The sequence below is a fragment of the Cricetulus griseus genome, chromosome 7 (assembly GCF_003668045.3).
Source record: "Cricetulus griseus strain 17A/GY chromosome 7, alternate assembly CriGri-PICRH-1.0, whole genome shotgun sequence".
NCBI classification, from domain to species: domain Eukaryota; kingdom Metazoa; phylum Chordata; class Mammalia; order Rodentia; family Cricetidae; genus Cricetulus; species Cricetulus griseus.
The window spans coordinates 12,791,476-12,812,890 of NC_048600.1; the positions used below are offsets into that span (position 1 = coordinate 12,791,476).

At 41.7% G+C, this 21,415-nt stretch overlaps 1 protein-coding gene across 2 annotated transcripts in view; it reads left to right on the forward strand.

Annotated features, from left to right (window-relative positions):
• Positions 1-21,415, forward strand: part of Rbks (ribokinase) — an 85,185-nt gene that overhangs the window by 24,145 nt on the left and 39,625 nt on the right. For both annotated transcript variants that reach the window (XM_027424429.2, XM_027424430.2), the window contains exons 2-5: positions 294-426; positions 7,738-7,801; positions 8,895-8,957; positions 13,725-13,889. In XM_027424429.2, coding sequence (XP_027280230.1) covers positions 294-426; positions 7,738-7,801; positions 8,895-8,957; positions 13,725-13,889 — 425 coding nt within the window. The remainder of the gene's footprint in view (positions 1-293; positions 427-7,737; positions 7,802-8,894; positions 8,958-13,724; positions 13,890-21,415) is intronic.

The following is a 21,415-nucleotide window of genomic DNA, read 5'->3' on the forward strand; positions in this document are numbered from 1 at the left end:
TGGTGTGGTGTGAGCCAGGGAACCATCCCATGGATAATCTCAGTGCAATCAGACACCAGCTGTCATTTGCAGTGCAGCTATAGCAGTGGCTATGGAGAGAAGAGAGGCATTCTCTGGAAGAGATGGTTGGGCTGTCTGTTGTGATGCAATTGAAAGGAAAGGCCACCTTCCTGGCAGCTCAACCTCCCTAAGAGTCATCAGAACCCATGGATAACCTTTCCAGGCTTCTAAGGCATGTACGCTGATTGCAGTTACTAACATGCTTTGTTTTTCTTCTCTTTAAATTATAATAGTCTTACTTCGCGTTTGCCAAAAACTGGAGAAACTATCCACGGACATAAGTTTTTCATTGGTTTTGGAGGAAAAGGTGCCAACCAGTGTGTCCAAGCTGCTCGGCTTGGAGCGAAGGCATCCATAGTGTGCAAGGTAAGTATGAAACAGGGGATGGGCCCCAGGTGGGACTGGTTCAAGCTCATTGTTTCTGTTCTCCTTTACCATTGTACAGTTAATGCTTCACTGAGGAAAGTGGTGCAGGTCTGTGGTACCAGCTACTCATGAAGCAGAAGAGTAATTATAGGTTCAGGGCCAGCCTGAGCCTCATAGTGAGGCCCTGTCTAAAGAAATATTAAGTTAAAAAAAAAATATTAAGTTCAATAATACTTAGTAATCTGCAATGTTTTGCAACTACCACTTCTAGCCTGTTACGAGACATCATCATTCCAAAGGAAAACCTCTTGTCCATTTAAGCAATTTCTTGCCATTTCCTCCTCCACCTGGAAACCTGGGACCACTATAATCACATTCAGTCTCTATGAGCCTATCTATTCTGGATACTTTACATAATTGTGTAAAATATAACTTTTGCTTCTGGCTTCCTTCATTGTTTTTGAGGTTTCTCCATTCTGTAGCATATCAGCATTACATCCTGTGTAATGGTCAAATGGTACCGTCACTCCGTCACTCACTTACCCATCACTGAGTACACGGAGACGCCTGGACTGCTTCCACTGTCTGACTGTTTCAGAATAGCCCGTGCCCATGCTTGCATACACATGTTCTTGTTTGAGTACCTGTTTTTAAGTCTTTCAAAAGTTTGTTTATAAAAATCTAAATACCTGGGATGGTTGGGGGGGAGGGAGGGAGAGGGAGAAGGGATTGACATGTGAAGCAAGCTTGTTCCTAATTTGAACTAATAAAAAAATTACAAAACAAAATCTAGATACCATTGATTGGTCTTTCTTATGCTTTATATCGGTGAATCCTCTGGGAAGCAGCAGTCCTCAAGTGACCTGATGCTGCAGTCCCTGAATACAGTGAGTTTATGACCAGAGTGTGCAACGGGAGAGGGGCTAAACCATGCCCTGCATTTCTACAGTCCACCTTCTAAATGGCCTGAGTCACTCTGTTCTGAGCAGGCATCACTGCAGCAGCACAGATCTTAGAAACATAGCCACTCATCACTAAGCCATCTCCTACCGCCATATTGTAATGGTGGTGGGATGATGGCACTGAGATGTAGGTTTAATGACCACACATAACAAATACCTTGGCATACTTCTGTTTTCAGCAATATAGAGAAAGGGTATGTAACATTCAGTAATCCTACTGAAATAATTTGAAAATAATTATATTTGGCTGTCAAAAGTTTCAAATTTTATACATTTCATGTCATTGAAGGTGGTAACATTGCTATTATAAGAAGGTGGAATTATGTGAGTTTAAGGACAGGGAAAGTTAGGTTTTAAATCTGCACAGCAGATGATAAGAAAAGCACACAAAAAAAACTTAAAAAAGCTGTCTCTTGATCTTACAAAACTGTCTGCAGAAATGTCATTTCTACTTGCATCCCACAGTCCCCTCTCCATGGGAGCCTTTAAGTGATGTGTAAGCTATACAATTACCCCTTCATCTGCTAATGCACTGCAGCTTTATTTCTGATTTATGACCAACATATCATTCTCATGGCTATCTGGTCAGAAACATCACAGGAAGCACAAAATTCCAAATAAGAACCTTCTGTTGCTAAGATTGTCCCTATGGAATTAAAACAGTAACACAGATAATCAAGAAATAATTATATTCCAGAAATGATGACACTATGAGAGAGGGCTGACAAAAAAAAAAAAAAAACCTTGACACCCGACTTATCCTATGCTTGATTAGATGAGATCTAGGCAATGACCCAGTGATTGCTCACAAAGGGGGACTCAAGAACTGGGAAGAACATATGATTTCCTGGCTGGAAAAAGCCGGACATAGAATTGATATGGGAAGCTAGGCATCCAAAGTGGCCATCCTGGGACAAGGGGAGTTCCATGGGCCTAGGAGTGTAAAAGACATGGAATATCATCCCCCTCTCGGAAGCTTTATGTGAACTATTCATGTGGCCACTTATGTCAAGATTGCATGTGCCCTGGATCTCATCCTATGCTAAGATTTGGAGATTGGTTTTATTTTAGGTCTATGGAACTTGAGGCAAAGATAGGAAAACAAACAAGAAATATTTGAGTTGTAGAACTGAACATGGGAAGTGAACACTGTCTGAGGAGAGGTGACAGGGGCAGTCAGGGAGCTACGCTCCAGTTGTGAGGGCCGTTGAAGCAGAGGGGCTGTCTGGTTCACTCTGGTCTGTGTACGATGGTTCGTCCCACACCTGAGCGCATCTTCCATGCTCTTTTAGTCATCCCATGTTTGCTCGGCACAATTTAGGCTCTTACACAATGGAACATAAGAAAACCAGTTTCAAGCAAATCCTATCCCAAGATTATCTTACTTTTGTGTCTTGGGACTCTAAGGTGGGGATTTATTTAAATACTTCAATTAAGAAAGCTGTGTGGAATTCTTAGTCTTCTTGTTTCATTTATTTACTTACTTAATTTTATTGTTTGGTGTTGGGGAAGGAATAGAGTCTTACAAATGCCAAGAATGCCTCTGCCTTTGAACTTCACTCCTAGCATGAAGCCTTTTTTTTAAAAAATAATTGATTAATAAAGGGTTTCTCTTTATAGCCCATATTAGCCTCCAAATCCTAATCCTCCTGCCTCAGTCTCCTGACTGCTGGCATTATAAGTGTGTGCCTCTTAGAATTCTTTTTTTTGGAGAGAGGTGGAGGGGTGGAATTCAAAACAATGTTTCTCTGTGTAGCCCTGGATGTCATGGCGCTCACTCTGTAGACCAGGTTATCCTGGAACTCACAGAGATCCACCTGCTTCTGCCTCCCAAGTGCTGAGATTAATAGACTTTTATAGTGAAAGTTATCCATTATCATTATAGTTTTCCATTGTGTAGTATTGTGTTGTTTTTTTTTTTTTTCTTTTTGGTTGTGTGAGACAGGGTTTCGTATGCCCATGCTGGCCTTGAACTTGCTCTATAGTATAGAAAACCCATAACTCCTTCTGCCTTCTCTCTCTAAGGCTGGGGTTTCAGGTGTGTGCACCAGCACACGAAGCTGGCAGTATATATGTTTGTTAGGCAAATTAGCACACTTGTTTTCTAGCAGTTTTTTAAAGACGACAAGTTCCAAATCAAAACCCAAACCATTACATTAATCAAGATAAAAATGAACAGATGGAGCAAAAGAAAAACTGGTAGAGAGCCCCTGTCATTCTCTATGTGACACTAACTTATACACCACTGTGCTGCAACACTCTTGATGTCAGCCTGCGCTGAGAAGGTTGGCGGTACAGGAAAGACCAGGGAGGAAAAGTTTTTTGTTCAGATAGTTGTGACAAAAACACTAAGCAAGAGTTATATCCATATTTATACAGCGACAACCAGGTAGTGAGCTTCTCTGAGCTCTAAAGAGTCAAGTATTTGGTGTCCAGCTAAGTTATGTGCTGAGGCGAGAGTCCAGTGACAATTTGGAGATGGTGGAAGTCTTCATCCCAAGGCAAAGAGCCTGCTGGGAGCTCTGTCATAGACTATGCCTGCTGGGTGTATGTTGCTTCCACTTCTATTCCATTGAAGCCAAATGTTTAAGGGGAAGAAGTTCTTTCTAAGCATCAAATACTGGTGAATGCCTGCAATCCCAGCCAGCACTATGGAGGCTAATGCAGAAGAACCAGCCCAAGTGTGAAGCTGCCCTAGCCTGTGCACAGAGACCCTGTGCAGTGTGACAAGCATGGAGAACTAATCTAATGCATAGAAACTAGGTTGACTTTAAACAAAACAAAAAACAACAGGCATTCTGGTGTACATCCCAGCACTGGAGAGGCCAAGACAGAAGGAGCCAAGGGGCTCACTAGCCAGCCAGCCTCGCCAAACTGGAAACTTTCAGGCCAGTAAGAGACATCGCCTCAAACAACATCGATAGTGTTCCAAAGGGATGGCACCAGAAGTTGACCCCTGGCCTTCACATTCATATGCACACATACATACATGATCACCCATACATGTGTGTGCCCTCACATACCCACACACAGAGACACAGGCATACACACAAAGGAAGAGGAAGAAGAAACATCAAACACTGACAACAAGAACCATGTTTTAAAAAAGCTCAAGGTGCAGGGACCCAGTGTGAGCCTGAGCTGCTTTTCTGTGTTGATGTAAGGAAACTACAAGCAGACGTGGACCCCAGTGGCCAAGCCAGGAACCAGCACACTAGGGTGATCTGAAGAAATGGTATGGTTTTGCTTCCTACAAATGTAAAATTGTCTCATTTCTAATACAGATAGCATCTAGTTCTCGGCAGAAAGACCAGGCAGGAAGTCCAGTGACAAAGGGCACAGTGCAACCCAAAAGCCTACTCCTCAGGCTATGCTCAGCTTGTCCCTGGTCTAGACATTACAGAAACCAGAAGTAAACAGAATGACTTATAACAACTTAATGCTAGATCTTTACAGCCCCTGGAATTAACAGCAGTAATAAATGAGGCTTTGTATCTTATGATACTGTTTTTTGCTTTTATTGCATTGTTTTTGTATTTTATAAATTGTTAATCCTTGTGTAAACAAGGAAAACCATAAGTGGGAGCTCCATGTAAGAGAGATTGAACAGCAGTGTATGAGAACACCTTCATAACCAGAAGACCCTTTCTATGCAAGATCATTGGGTCCTGTGAATTGCCCTGACTTAAATCTTTGTTGAAGCTGCACTTGACTGCCTGCTTGCAGCTGGAACAGGCTGCGCAGATAGACTGCCTCAGATTGTTTGCAATTGCAGGAATAGTGTCCTCAAGACAAGAGACCTGTTATAAGCAAAGCCTTATCTGCAGCCATAACAGAATACTCCTGTGCTAGTGGTTACATCCCTTCAGGAATAAGATAGGTCCAAGAAAATCAACTGTAGAGTACCTGAGATGATGCTATTCTAATGAGACCCCTGCCATGTGCAGGGCCGTGGGAAGGGCCAATATATTTCAAGCTAGCATCTGCAAGTTTTAGGAAGCCCCAATGAACAAATACGGAGTTGCAAACAGTGTAAGATGGCATTGAATTATGGCAGTGATCAGGAATGCTGTGTAGGAGTTCTGGAAATGAGCAGATTAATGAGAGCCAAAAGAAGGAAGGTAGACATAAGTTGGTGCTTGAAAAACAGGTACAGTTTGAGTAGGTGGAGGAGAGAAGAATGGACTCCTAAGTTCTCAGAAGTGAAGGCATGGAAATAAACACAGTGTATGGACACTGTGTTCTAATGCAGTCAAGTTAAGAATGACTTTTCACTCACAACTCCAAAACTAAAATTATTTTTGGCCAAATGTGAGTTTTAGAAAGATAGAAACAGACAAGACAAAAAAAAAAAAAAGGGGGGGGGGCGGGGACAAACCTGCAGTGCTTCTAACTGAGGAGGTTCAGCAAACACAAGCCCGGGAAATCCCTGCTGCTGTAGTGTATCTTCATCCCAGTGTCAAGTCCAGCCTGGTGACCTACACAAATTCTGCAGGCCATGCTTTCCATGATCTCCACTGATCTCATCTTCAACTCTCATTTACATCTCTTCGACTCACACAGGGCTTTTCGATACCCTCCCAGCCCTGTAATCCCGAGGCCCAGTGGTCTTCCACCTGAACCACACACAGTAGTCACCTTCCGGTGCAGCTCCACCTGCAGGGTGTGGATTAACGGGAGTATGACCAGGCTATCGGGATGTCTAACCTTCCTGGGGTGTGTTCATGTGCAGCCAGCGTTGTAGAACCATTGGTTTCCTGCCTGCCAGAGAGAACTCACACCAGTTCCCCCCTCCAGCCTGGCTCAGATGGAACAATTTGAGGCAAAATGCAAAGAATTTTAATTAGCTTGATAATGGCAACACTGAAATAAGACTCCAAGTTCTCTGACTCCCATATGCACCATTTGCCTCCTGGCCAAGACGCTTACATTTAAATTTTTCTTGTCAATTTGATGGACCAAGCTTGAGTGGGAAACAGAGCCCCCCAGATATCCTTTGTCATAGTCTTTATTAGGCCCATCGGGGTTTCCTAACTAGTTCCTTTGTGAGGAGCCCATTTGCGTGATTCACTGTGATTTTCAGGGTATGTTCATTTAGCCCTCAGTTGCAGGAGACAAACAAAACCCGCTTCTAAGGATCTACTGTGACTTCTTAGCAATTTCTAATAACTTCAGTTTGAGCCAGAAACAAAGAAAAAGGATTAGGAAGTGTATGCTTCTTGTTACACTGGGGGTGGGGGAACAAGTAGGTCTCAGTAGGTAACCCAGGAAGTCCTTGAATTTGTCCTTCCTCCGGCTTCCACCTGCTGAGGGCTCACATGCTCTGGCATTCGCAGATCTCAAGCTTATTTTAACTACTTCTTTCATTTGTTGAGATTATAATATAATCACATAGCCCATAATCCCCCTTGCTCTCTTTGAAATTCATGACTTTCTCATTGTATGTGTATGTATAAATTTATACATTCATAAATATGACCTGCTCAATCTGTATACTGTTCCTTGTATGTTTTTGAAGCTGACCATCCCTGGGAAAGACTATTTGTCCCATTCTCCGTAGTTGCCTATAGTTCTTTGTGCAGTATGAGGCCCTGTGGGCTTTTCCCATCCACATTAGCATGAGATCCTAACCTTTGTAAAAGTAAGTCCAGAAATATAAATAAATGATGAATGCATACAAAGTTTAAAGGTGAAGAATTATAAAAGACAGATTACAAAAAACTAGCAGGAGGTGGTGGCCCACACCTTTGATTCCAGCTTTCGGGAGGCAGAGACAGGCAGATCTTTGTGAATTTGTGATCTTTGTAAGTTTGAGGCCAGCCTGGTCTACAAAGCACGTTACAGAACAGGCTCCAAAGCTACAGAGACACCCTCTCTCGAAAAACCAACAACAAAACATAGCATTGCCTGTGCCGTGTATGCAACTCTTGTGTCGTTTTGCCTTCAATAAACTGATACTGGGCCAGAGGGCTGCTCAGCAGTAAGGGTGCTGGCTACTCTCTCAGGGGACCCAAGTTCAATTCCCAGCACCCACAGGGCAGGTGGCAACCATTTATGACTCCTGTCCCAATAGATCTGAAGCCTTCTGGTCCTCTTGGGCACCAGGCACGCAGGTGGTACACAGACATACATGTTTCATGTGTTGGGTGAGATGTGAGTAAAACAGGTTACAGAACAGAACATCCTTTGGGCTGAAGTCAAGTGTAGCATCTTACATTCAGATTAATTAATTAGTGCTTATGAAGTGCCATGCAGATATGCCCTTTTAAAATGCTAAATATTCTAAAATCTACATTGTAACATTTTACTAAATGTAAAAGATCTAATCCTCATCATTTCTTCGGTACAGGTTGGCAAAGATTCTTTTGGCAATGATTACATAGAAAACTTAAAACAAAATCACATTTCTACAGGTAAATTTTCATCTCTTTTAATGTTTATAACTTTCTTAACTGCTGAGCCATCTCTCCAGTCCCCTGGTTATAATTTTCTTTAGGAATTTTACTTTATTTTGGTTTGATTTTACTTTTTTGAGAAAGGGTCTTTCTATATAGCCTTGGCTGACCTGGTATTCACTATATAGCCTAAACTAGCCTCAAACTCCAGGCAATCCTCCTGCCTCAGCCTCCTGAGTGCAAAGATCACAGACATGAGCCATCACCGCAGCCTGGCTTATCATGTATAGCTTTATTCTGTGATCTTGTTATGGGGAGAACTGAAAGCCAACCGTGATGATTAGGTCCTGTCCAGTGGCCAGACAAGCCTTATGGGCTGCTTTCCTCCAGATGGGAATGAAGTCACAGGAGGTTACAGATCGTCATTCAATGGCCATGAGGCAGGTGACAAGGAAAAACAAAGGGTGTTTAAAGAGAAATCATTGAATGATACAGCTGAAGGCCATCCCAGAAACTAACAAGGCTGAAGCACAACTACAGAAGAAAATCAAAGACCAGTGAGGAAGGCTCTGGGTTTTTTCCAAGAGTACCCAGCTAGTCGGGGCTGTGGCCAGGAATAGACTACAGGTCTTCTGCCCCCAGTTCAGGGCTCTCTGCTATCAGAGACTGCCTGGTGATTGTTTCCATACCAGATCACAGTTCGGGATGAAATACAAAGCTTATGGAAATGAAGAAAATCAAACAAGTTCATTTTAGATATTTAACCTTTTGTTTTTTATCTCAAGTCTGTCATATTTTTTTACAATGAAGAAAAGGAATATGTTGTTCTAAAACATTCATATGTATACAACTGTGAATAATTTTAAGGAGTAGTGTGGGTAGTTTGATGGGTCGTTGCTAATGCAAAGGTTCCACTAACTGTAAAGATGCCGGGTTTCCTCATTGTATAGGTGATGGGTATAAATTAGCACTAATTACTTATTTTTTTAACTCATTCCAGATGGTTGAAGGTTAAAAAGTGTTTCCAAGAATTAGTGTCACATTGAAATTGTTGAAATAAATTATCCATGCCAGGCTGTATTATGTGATTGTAATTTTGGTTTTCTTGTAGAATTTACATATCAGACCAGAGCTGCTGCAACAGGAGCTGCTTCTATAATTGTCGATGATGAAGGTATGTGCTTCCCATTCGAGTGTCACTGTGAAACAGACAGCTCATCTCCAGAACTAGCCTGGAAGCAACACTTGTACCCTAGTCCTGCCATCCTCGTACCACGCCCACTGCTCCATGACCTAAGGTGTGACTTTTCCAATCCATATAAAAACACTTCCCTTAAATCATATTCCCCACCTTGATCATGTGTACAAGACTCCATCTGATATGCATGAAGATGCCTCCAAATATGATCTATATCCTGTCATGTCCCCTTTACCCTTCGAGGGAGCTCGGAAGTGACATGTGTGTCTCAAAACAGTCAAGTGCTTACCTGCCATTTCCACGAAGTAAATAAATGTAAACAGATGTAAAATAAAGTTTGATGAATCATATTTATAGATTATTTACTGAGCAAATGCCTGCAAGTAATTACTTCTAACTTATCCTTGTACTCAATTTGTCTGCTCTTTAATCCAAACTCAAAAGTCAGTGTACACAACTTTACTATATGGCTTTACCATAGTTAAAACATTTATCTTTAAAAACAGTAACTATAGCTTGACATAATGGTTGATCTCTGTGAATTTGAGTCCAGCCTGGTCTACATAGAGAGTTCCAGGACAGCCAGAGCTACAAAGTGAGACCCTGCCTCAAACAAGCAAAAAACAAACAAACAAAAAAAAAAAACAGGAATGACTTTAAAGTTGAGATTTCATAATCTACCAAATGTTCTAAGTGTAAAAATATCTGCACTGAGTTTTTTATTTTAAATTAAGGTCAATATTTGGAAAGACCAGGCAGCCCCAGGGCATGTAGGATAGAACCTAGTGCATTGGGGTCTGTTACAAGGTTTTTGATTTATACAGTGTTTCTTTCTTATCCATAGAGCAGTGGTTCTCAACCTCCCTAATTTGTGATCCTTTAATACAGATCCTCATATTGTGGTGACCCCCCACCATAAAATTATTTCATTGCTACTTCATAACTATAATTTTGCTACTGTTATGAATTATAATATAAATATCTTATATGCAACCCAAAGGGGTTGCAACTCACAGGTTGAGAACCACTGCCATAGAGGAATACATTTTAATACTTTGCCAATATTCCTGTTCTCTCTCTTTGTGTGTGTTTTTTCTTGTATGTATATCCCTATGATTAATGTTTAGTTTATAAATTAGAGACTGTAAGAGATTTACAATAGTAATAATAAAATAGAATATTTGTAACAATATAGTATAATAAATGTTATATCGATATAATCTATCTCAAAAGATCTTATTTTACTGCACTCGGCTTTCTTGTGATGAAGTGAGATAACACGGTGCCCACATGAGATCAAGTGAGGTGAACAGGGCATTCTGCTGTAGCATTAGGCTACTGAGTAGAGATTACAATGAACACAAGAACCACAGTATCTAAACAGTCCATTAGATCATCAAGATGGCTATTTAAGTGACTATCTGGTAGCAGTGAATACACAGGCAGTATCTACTTGTTATGTTGGACAAAGAGATGACTTGAGTCCCAAGTGAGACAGAATCAGATGGTGTGAGATTTGATCATGCTACTCAAAAAAGCATGCAATTTGAAACATGTTAAGTTTTTCATTTTAGGAACCATTCATGCAGTATCTCCACATAATAGTTAATAATTTTCCACTTAATATATTGACTACATATATACTTTTGCAAGAGGAGTTATTTGTAGCCTAGGCTAGCTTTGAACTCAGTGACATCCTGTCCAGCCTTCTGAGTGCTGGGATTTCAGGCAATTTGTTTGGGGTTGTTTGTTTGGTTGGTTGTTTTTTGTTTGCTTGCTTTGAGACTAGATGTCATGAATTCCAGGATGGCCTTGAACTTCTGACCCTCTTGCCTACATCTTTGAGTTACTGGGATCACAGGCATGTTCCACCATGCCCAGTTCATGCAGTGCTAAGGACCAAACCTGGGCTTGGTGCATGCTAGGCAAGCACTTGACCAACTGGAGCCTCGTCTCCAGCCCCTTACAGTACACTTCCCCATGACCATTTTACATCGGTGATACAGCATTTTATTCTCAACTTCAGCAATTCTAAGGTTGCAATAGTAAAGACACTAGGTTAATTAAGTCTTCATTCTGACTATAGAAAGTGCATTTATTACATTAAGCTATGTTGTCAATAATGTTTTTTGTCAAAAGCAGGTCATTTGTGATCTTAAACCTCATGTTGTGTTCTAGGAATGACTTCAGTTTTTCTCCATTATCTGTGAACCAAAATCTTCATTTTCAATGCAAAATTTAACATTATATATTGAATGCATATTATGGTAAGCCTGGTTTATAGTAAGGTAATATCCTAGGGTATAGATTGTGCAGGACATGGAAGCACAAATGTTATCCTAGTGCTCAGAGGCTCACACAGGAGGATAACAAGGAGCTCAAGGCCAGCCTAGGCTACAGAGTGAGACTGTCTAAAAATAGTAGTAAATACAGAGAAAGGGAACAATCAGCCTCTTCAAAAGAAGGGGAAAGAGTGCCAGACAAAGTGATGAGTGGTATTTTGGCAAGTTAAGTTTAAGGCATGATTGAGCTAGCCACGTGTCTTTGTCTGTGGACAATTTGGTCTTAGGCTTGTCATTCAACCACAAAAGCCCGTCTAGAAATGTGTATTACCTTATACTACAGTTGACTCCAGCAGAGAGAATGAGGTCACTGCTAGGGAAAAGCAAGGAGAGATGTACTCTTTCCACAAGTGGGCTCATTGCATTTTTCCAGGACTGAGATTGAGTTTGTGCAAAGCCATCCACACTTTATTAAGTTTTCCTCATGGCCAACAAACACACATGTGGTAAGACGATAGGCTAGGATTTGTTCTGTGTGGAGAGGTAATTTTAGGTCATGTCTATACAAGATCTGCACGAGCAGCCTGCAGCACTAAAAAGTGCCTGCTACAACCCATTCCTTTAGAGCTGTTCTGTCCAATGGAAATAAAAGACAAGCCACAAGCAGTTTTTAAACTGTCCAGGCACCATGTTTTTAAAAGAAAAAGGGAAACAGGTAAATTTAATTTAGACAATATATATGTTGGCCAAATCTATTCAAAATATTATCATTTCAACATGTAGTTGAATTTATTTTCAAAATAAAACTTTTCAGTGCGTTTTTACAAAATTAGTGGGGCCAGAGAGATGGCTCAGCAGGCAAAGATGTCTGCTGCCAAGCCTGCCTCCATGAGATGGTTCCCTAGACCCATGTGGTAGAAAGAGTAGAAAGAGAAAGGCAACTCCCACTGTTGTCCTGACTTCCACACGTGTGCTTTAGCACACACATACTCCCAACACACATAAACAATAGTGAGATAGTTACTTCCTGTCCTTTGCACTAAATTTGAAGCCCACTGTGTATTTTCTACTCAAAGTGCATCTCAGTTCAAACTAGCAATATTTCAAGTGTCAGAGCCACAGGTACTATTGTGCCTCTAATGCTGGACTGCACACCTCTATGAGTTCATTTCTCAGTGCCAGACACCTGAGTTCAATTCCCAGAACCCATATTGAAGAAGAATAATTTTAAAAAAAAAAAAAAAAAAACAGCTGGGCATGAGAGCACACACTTGCAATCCCAGCCCTCAGCAGAAACAGGAAGATCCCCTGGACTCACTGCCTTAGTCTACTTGACAAATGTCAGGCCAATAAAAGACCCTGTCTCAAAAGGAAATGCTTTTTTAAAAAGGTAGCTGGTGAAGAACAACGTCTGTTTTTCCTCTGCCCTCCCCACATACTCATGCACACTCGTGCATACACACACACACACACACACCATTTAGCTGCATCACCACCCCTCCTGTGTGGGTGCTTATAAGGGTTATAGAGAATGGGTTCAGATGCTGAGAGTGTATCAAAGCCTGTGTAGTACAGACCAAATAAAGCTAGAGATTACATACCTCATATATTTTCTGGTTTTTAGTTATAAAAAGTGTACCCGGAGTAACAGGGTCACTTTGGGGAAGAACATGGCACATATGTGACCTGTTCATATACAGTAGAGCATTTGTTTTGAGGATTCTACAGGGTTATTCCTACCAATAGTCGTCTATATGGTACCCATCATATAGAATTCACAGTCTTTACCATATGCATGTATTAGTCATTTCACATAAAAGAAACATAGGTTGCACATCATTTCTCAACTATTAGTCCTTGTATATAAGAATATTAGTAAGGAAAATAAGATTGTGTTCAAAGTGATTGTCAGGCTGGAGAGACGTCCCCACATGCAGATCCCTGGAGACATGAGTTGCTTCCCTGAAACCCACATGGTAGGAGGAAAGAGCCGAATCGTATCACGTCCGCATGCATCCCATGATATACATGCACCCACACGCATGCCCATGGCATACATGTACTCACATGCATGCACACACATTCACAAAATAAATAAATAAATGTAAAATAATTGAGTTTTCATAGTAAGTCAGGTCTGGTAGTATGTACTCACAGTCCACATGCTAGGGAAGGTGAGGCAGGAGGAGCTCTTGAGCCTAGATGCTCAAGACCAGCCTGGAAAACATAGCAAGATCCTATCTCCTTTAAAAAGCAAAATAATCGGAATATTATAAATCTCACAGAAATATTGCCAAAAATACATTTGGAACACAATAGCTAAACCCAAATGTCCTGGAAATATTAAAATTAATTCTTCTAAAATGTTCCGAATAATGCCTTCAGAGGACGGCTGTACAGTGCAGCATATCACTGCTCTGCTTGGCTTGGTTTGGTATAAATATGTAGAATTTCTTTATAGGCCAGAATATCATCGTCATAGTGGCTGGAGCAAATCTGCTTTTGAATACTGAAGACTTGAAGAAGGCAGCCAGTGTCATTAGCAGAGCCAAAGTGATGATCTGCCAACTCGAAATCAGCCCAGCAACTTCTCTGGAAGCCCTGACAATGGCCCGCAGCAGTGGAGGTAATTTCAAAGATTTGTCACTCTTCCTGTAAGAGCTTTTATCACTGTCTTAATTAAAGTTAACCTTTCAAGTTGAGTAAAGCATTACTTTGTAGTAAAATATTCTTTCCTCCATCTGTGAGATTCACCGACTTGTAGTTCTTGATAATGTTAGAAAAACTCACAAATAGAGTAAAAACAACATGAGTAGCATATCCGATATCCCTAAATATAAAATCTGGAGTCTAGTTACCAGAAACGACCTGAGGAGCAACTGGAGCCCCTGAAGACTGTAGCAAGGTAACAGCCAAGGTGAAAAGATGTGTCCCGCTGCCTGCTATCACATGTCACTGCCCAGTGCATTCTGATGCTTGTCTCCAGGAGTCAAAGACTCATTTTTAGAGGTGGTAGCGCACGCCGTTAGTCCCAGCACTTAGGAGGTAGAGACAGGCAGATCTCTGAGAGTTTGAGACCAGCCTGGTCAACAAAGAGAGTTCCAAGACAGTCAGGGCTACAAAATGAGACCCTGGCTCAAAAAAACAAAACAAACACACAAAAATAAAGATTCACTGTTTCTTCTTTTTCTAAAATGCTATCATTTTTTTTTAATATACAAGAGATTATATGTAATGAGTGCTATGTTGTCTGTTAGCTGGCTCTTTTGTTGTACTTCGACTTTGAAAATGTTCAAACTTACCCAATCAGCGCTGTATGATGAGGCCCCAGCGCTGTATGATGAGGTCCCAGCGCTGTATGATGAGGTCCGCCTCGGGAGATAAGAAGCCTGGGTTTCTCTCTTCTCCCACTTTGACCTCCCAACAAATGATGCATGAGCATATCTTTTTTTTTTTTTTTTGGTTTTTCGAGACGGGGTTTCTCTGTGGCTTTGGAGGCTGTCCTGGAACTAGCTCTTGTAGACCAGCCTGGTCTCGAATTCACAGAGATCCGCCTGCCTCTGCCTCCCAAATGCTGGGATTAAAGGCGTGCACCACCAATGCCCGACGAGCATATATTTTTAATCCAGGTAGTTTGTTTCTATTTTTCCTCCATTGCCTATGAGAGAATGCATCCCGTTTCTACCCCTTGTTGAGTTTGGGGTCTTAGCAAAACTAGCTAATTTTTCTGAGCCTGTGTGTAAAATACAGACAGAAATGTGTCCTGTATGCTTGTTCTATGAATAGAATGAAGTAAGATACGATGCCAAGCATGGTGTCACACTTGTGAGTCCCAATCTTCTCTCCTATCCAGTTTCCTCTCTACGTTAGAACTGGAATAGTTTAGTGGGGTGACACTCACCTGGAATCCCAGAACCCAAGAGCTAGGGGAAGGAAGCCTGGGCTTCATGGGGAGTTGAAAGCCAGCCTGAGCCAAATCGTGTCTCAAAAATAATAGGATCATACCTTGATGTATCACCATTTACTCCAGACAAAAAGTAGCTGCTCCTACGATATTGACCTTTGTTTGATACTGTGTCAATAGTTATGTGATTTATAGTAAGAATAAAATAGATAACTACAATGATCTTCCCTAATAAAACTTCCCAGCAAGATATGAAATAAAGAAGATGAAAACAATAGTATAGTATATACAGATGATATCAGGCCCCTAAAGGGTGACTTGGCCATAGGGACAAAGTATATGTGTATGGTGTGTGTGTGTGTGTGTGTGTGTGTGTGTGTGTGTGTGTGTGTGTGTGTACATGATTTCTCCCCAAAGTGTTTCATATTTTATATGATAATACATAGAAAATAAGTCACTGAGAACTGGCAAGATGGCTTAATGGGTATAGATATTTGCTGATAAGCCTGACAACATGACAACATGAGACAAATACCCGGGAACTACATGATGGGTGGAAAAGCCAACTCCTTCAAGCTGTCATCTGACCTCCACCCATGTACCATGGCATGTGTACACACCCCTCCCCCACAATAAATATATAAATCCAGTTTCTTCTTTAAAGGAAACTAAATCTGTGAAATGATTTTGTGGGGAATTTTACAGTGTTTATACTGATTTAACAAATTTTCCTCTTGGCAAAACAATATACTGTGGCAAATTCTCACTGACATTTACTGTATTTTTAATGGACTCAAAGCTGTCAAAAAGAATTCAAAGCCAAAATTCATTTGGTTCCATTTTCTCAGAGTGTCACAGATGAGTCCAACGCTTGTGGCCAGCAGTGTCTGGAGCTGGAGGTAGCCAAGTTGGTGGAGTGCTTCCTAGCAACTCTGTTGGGTCCCAGTGCTACATGAACGAGTGTGATAGTGCACACCTGTCACCTGGAACTTGGGAGGTGGCGGCAGAAGGATCAGAAGTTCCAGGGCAGGTTGATGAGATGGCTCACTTAGGCCAAGCCTTATGACCTGAGTTCCATCTCCAGGGCCCACACAGTAGAAGCAAAGAACTACATATATCCCACAGTTGCCCTCTGGCCAGCACTTGTGCTCTGTTGTAGGAATCTGCCATGTGCACATGCATGTGCACACACTAAATGAATAAATGTGATTTTTTTAAATATATTTTAAAGTTCATCCTCAACTATATAGCAATTTCAAGACCAGTTTGGGTTAACATGAGACCCCCATCTCAAAAACAAAAGAGCAGTGAGTTTGAGACCAGCCTGGTCTACAAGAGCTAGTTGTATGGCAGGCTCCAAAGCTACACACAGAAACCCTGTCTCGAAAAATCAAACAAACAAACAAACAAAAAAGCCTATTCTGTGCCTTCTACTCATTCTAAGCAGGTAAAGTGAAAACTTTACCTGTTTCTTCTGTGTGCAGAGAGTGTGCTTCTCTGCTTTCCTGTCTGTCTGTCTTCGTACAGTGTATCCTCACCTCAGTTATCTTTCTTACTACCCTTGCTTCTCAGAGACCACTGTTTCCTCTGGCCTCCTCTAGTTCTCTGCAGCCTGCCCCGCTTGTGGAGGACAGGAAGGTACAGCCATCACAGGTGAGACACAGCCTGACCTCACACTGCCATTGGGTGGGGTCCAGAAATGTTTCCTCTGTTCCCTGCCACTCAGCAATTCCCCTTCAGAAGCTGAGGGTCTTGTGCCATCAAGAAGAGGGTGGGTGGTGGTAATCAACTGGCCACCTCGCTTACTTTAACTTTTTGTTTGTATGTTTTGTTTTGTTTTGAAACAAGGTTTTGTGTTAGCCTTGAATTTCTGATCTTCCTGCCTCCGTCTTCTAATTGCAGGGGTTACAAGTGTTCACCACCATGCTTAGTTTCCTACTTCCTGTTTCTACAAAGATCCGGTGTGCCTGAGCATTAATTCTGCATGATCTTTCCTACATAGCAGTCCCATCTAATCTGGAGAACATTAATTCCAAAACCCCTTGTGGATGCCTGCCACAGTGCTGAACTACTTTAGTGCCTTTTGCATCTCAGTGAGTGCTCATCACATAGTATGGCCATAGCTTTTGCATCTTAAGGTACAATGTAGAACTAGTGCTATTTTATCTTCCTTCCTCCCAGGCATACGTTTTCTCCTGCCTCATTAAGTCAAGCACTTAGACTTTATCACCGGGAGAAAGCACTGTATGGCTTTATGTTGGCATACCTGAATTCCAGCCTCACTGCTCTTGTACTTTGGAACCACTGTAAATAAAATAGGGGTTCCTTGAAAACAAACACCTCAATACCTGACCAGTCCAACTATGTGGCTAACAAGCTATCTATACAGGGTGGAAGGCTGATTGACACCCAGGGGCATGAATCAGGATGGCATGAGATTTGGCTGCATGCCTCAGAATGGTGTGAAAACTACAACTGAGGAACTGCAATGTCTGAGATTTTTCCACTTAATATTTTTGGACTCGTTGACATTGATCATGGATAACTGAATCTGTGGAGAACCAAACCAAGATAAAGGCAGCTAGCTACTCTGCAATAAGACTGGATGTGCTAACACCTTGTGCTTATGTGTAGTTTACAGCTTATAATTCACAAAGTTCTTTTCAATACAGTTGATCCCAGGAAACCCTACAAGCTGGGCATGGTGGTACATGCATAGAATTCCAAACACTTGGGAGACTGAGGCAGGAGGATCAAAAGTTCAACGTTATCTTCAGCTGCACAGTTCTCTCAGATTGAAACTCAGGGGAGCTAAATAGCTTAATCCACCTCCCACTTCTAATGAGAAGAGACAACAGGATTTCAGGCTCCACAATGAAGAGCTGCTGTCCCCTGAACCCCACTTTAGAAACTGCCACATGGTACTGATGTTGAGGAGCAGAACAATAAAGTCCACACATTGTAACAGTAGCCAGAATGTAGATTCAGTGATTGTGTTGCTCAAGAAGCAAAGGCACCCTAAAGCATCTTAGCAGTGAGGACCTCTGCCTAGAAATCCTCCATGCAGGCAGCTGGCCTTATTTGGTAGGTGGCCAGCCAGATGCAGCTTAGATTCTGCACTGTGAGGTGGGGTGGGATGGAGTGTGTGTGTGTGTGTGTGTGTGTGTGTGTGTATTTGGTGCATCTTCAGTCCCAGTGAGACAAGAATATAAGAATGAAAAGAGAGCATTAGTTTAGGCATCATGAAGGATGGTACTGACTTCCAAATGAATCACTTAGCAAATAGGGAACCTCAGTGAAGAAAAAGTCAACTGCTTGCTCCAGCTCTGCCATGTCTGTGCTGTACAACAGGAGATATGGGCTAAGAACTCTCACAATCACTGATGGCACCACCGGCTGATCACAGAGCCCAGCAGGCAACTCTAGTGACCTGCTGCCTGTGAGGGAACATTGTACTTCTTCGACATCTGACTTCACGCCTCTTTTTCACCCCTTAAAAGTAGCAAATTTGAACTCTACACATTATATAACCCAGGTGGTCTACAAGGGAAGTCCTATCTTAAACACATTTTCTCAAAACTGTCCCTGGTTTACCCAAATGGAAAAATTGCCTTTAGACACAGCACTAACAATGTCAAAACAAAGAAACAACAAAATCAGTTCCCACTGGGTCACAGTGCAGTTAGGTAGACCTGCCGGGAGAGCTGATGCTGGGGCTGCCAATGTTGAAACTGTTCATGTTGGGTCTGGTCTTTATATCCATTTCAAAGCAAATGGAACATTACAAGGACAATTATAAATAATTGAGATTGTAAGATCGCCAAGATTAAATCCTAGGTATGATACAAAGTGTCTTTTAATGCCACTTTAGCCCTTTTCCATTTGGCAAACTGAACCTCTTGGCTGGCTGTGGAGACTTCTGCAATAACATTGCCCCATGTGAGGGCCAAACTTGGAGCTATTTTGCAGCTTAAGTCCCCCCAAAAAACAGCCTCCAGTGGAGAGACAGCCGAGCCAGTGTTGGGGTATCCCACTCTTCTCACAGTTCCTTTGCTTGGGGGTGACTTTAGTCCCCTGCTCCTTGAAACTAGTTCTTGGGGCATTCTTAACTGGCCATCCTCTTTTCCATGGCAGCATTAAGACTTTCTGCCCGATTTCCCAGCCTACCAGCTGCTTCCCTAAGCTCCACCACCTCCTTGTCAACATTACTGTGTCAGTCATTGGTGTGTGGTTAAGATGACCAGGAGTTCGGTGTATCTTCCTCTGTAATGAGTGATAATTACTGTTGTGTCCTGTCACCCTCTCTGCAGCTCCAAGTCATTCTCTGGTTTTGCCTGGTCCCAGGATGACATCATCTTTTCCATCTTGGGTGTTATAAATTTGCACCTCTCTTTAACTACCTGTGTCTACTATTTTTCTCATGCTTCTTCATCCTGGTTAAGGATTTTGTTTATTTATAGCAGGAGAAGCCAAGAAGAGTGATTTCTTTGTAGTATTTTCACTTCTGCCCTAAGCTGAGATACTATAAACCACACATCAGACACCACAATTACATAACCTGTGTCAGTTGGAAAGAATTATGTTCCCCAGGGAAATATAGGCAAATAAGATTTGCTTGATTTTATGCTATATTTATAGTAATTAATTTATAGAGCTCCTCATTCCAGCCATTGATGCCTAAAACATAATGTAATTTTCTTTAACATCTGTTCTCATTATAGAAAATTTCAAATACAGTAAGACATAGAGAATAGCCTGGTAAATCCACATAATGCCATCTTTTAGCTTCCACGATTGTTGAGACCTTGTTGATGGCATATCATTTGTATCTCAACTTATTCTCCATTGTCCCTCACTACAAAACCAAATATCATTTCTTCATTAGAAGAATACAATAATACAATGAATGTCCAAAGAATGAGGTCTTTTCCTAAAGTACAACACTGAATCTACAGTCAGACTATTCCCACCAGTCTTTACAACTATTCATTTATGAGTTTAGTGAGTAACTGCTCAGAATTTTTCTCTTGTGAACAAGCATATACACATATAGTTATGTTTTTTTTTTATTTGGTTTTTCGAGACAGGGTTTCTCTGTGTAGCTTTGGAGCCTGTCCTGGCACTCTCTCTGGAGACCAGGCTGGCCTTGAACTCACAGAGATCCGCCTGCCTCTGCTTCCCGAGTGCTGGGATTAAAGGCCTGCGCCACCAACGCCCAGCTATAGTTATGTTTTCTTTTATTTTAGAAGGAAGGAATGGCACAAGACTGCCTTCTTTTTGGTTATAAAGCATAGAAATATTCCTCTGGGGCGGGGGAGGCTGGAGAGATGGCTCAGAGGTTACGAGCTCTGATTGCTCTTCCAGAGGTCCTGAGTTCAATTCCCAGCAACCACATGGTGGCTCGCAACCATCCGTTATGAGATCTGGTGCCCTCTTCTGGCCTGCAGGGATACATGGAAGCAGAATGTTGTATACATAATGAAAAATTAAAAAAAAGAAATATTCCTCTGACAAAGCATAGATGACTTCATTCATTTTAGCAGCTTTAGAGTATTTATCGGGTAACCAAGGAAAAAGAGGACCAGCGAATCTACTTAGACCAGCCAGTCCGCTTTTTGTAAAGCCAGCTCCTCGGAGAGATGTGTAGAATTCCCTTTGTTTTTCTCCCATAAGCATGAGCATCACCGTACTTCACACTTGTGCCTGTCACTTTCTATAAGAGGAGCACGCACAAGGCATTGCTAGGTCCTGTATCTTTGGAGGAACCAAAAGGAACTTCTCTGAGAATGGCTTCATTCTGCATCTTTGCTACTGTGGCTTGATACAGCACCTGTGAACAAACGCTTCAGGATGCAAGCTTGGGGATGATGGGAGCTGAGCAATGGCATTCAATTTAATGCTTAAGGAAAATCAAGAACAGTATGCTTGTATTAATTGCTTTTCTATTGCTGTGATAAGATACTATGACCAAAGCAACTGTGGTGGTTTAAAAGAGAATGGCCCCATAGATTCATAGATTTTTTTAATGTTTAGTTAGTCATTAGGGAAGTGTCGCTACTTGAAAGGATTAGGAGACACAGCCTTGTTGGAGGAAGTGTATCACTGAGGGTGAACTTTGAGGTTTTTGAAGCCCAAGCCAGGACCAGTGGCTCTCTCTTCCTGTTGCCTGTAGATCTGAATGAAGAACTCTCAACTATTTCTCCAGAACAATGTCTGCCTGCATGGCATCATACTCACCATGATAACAA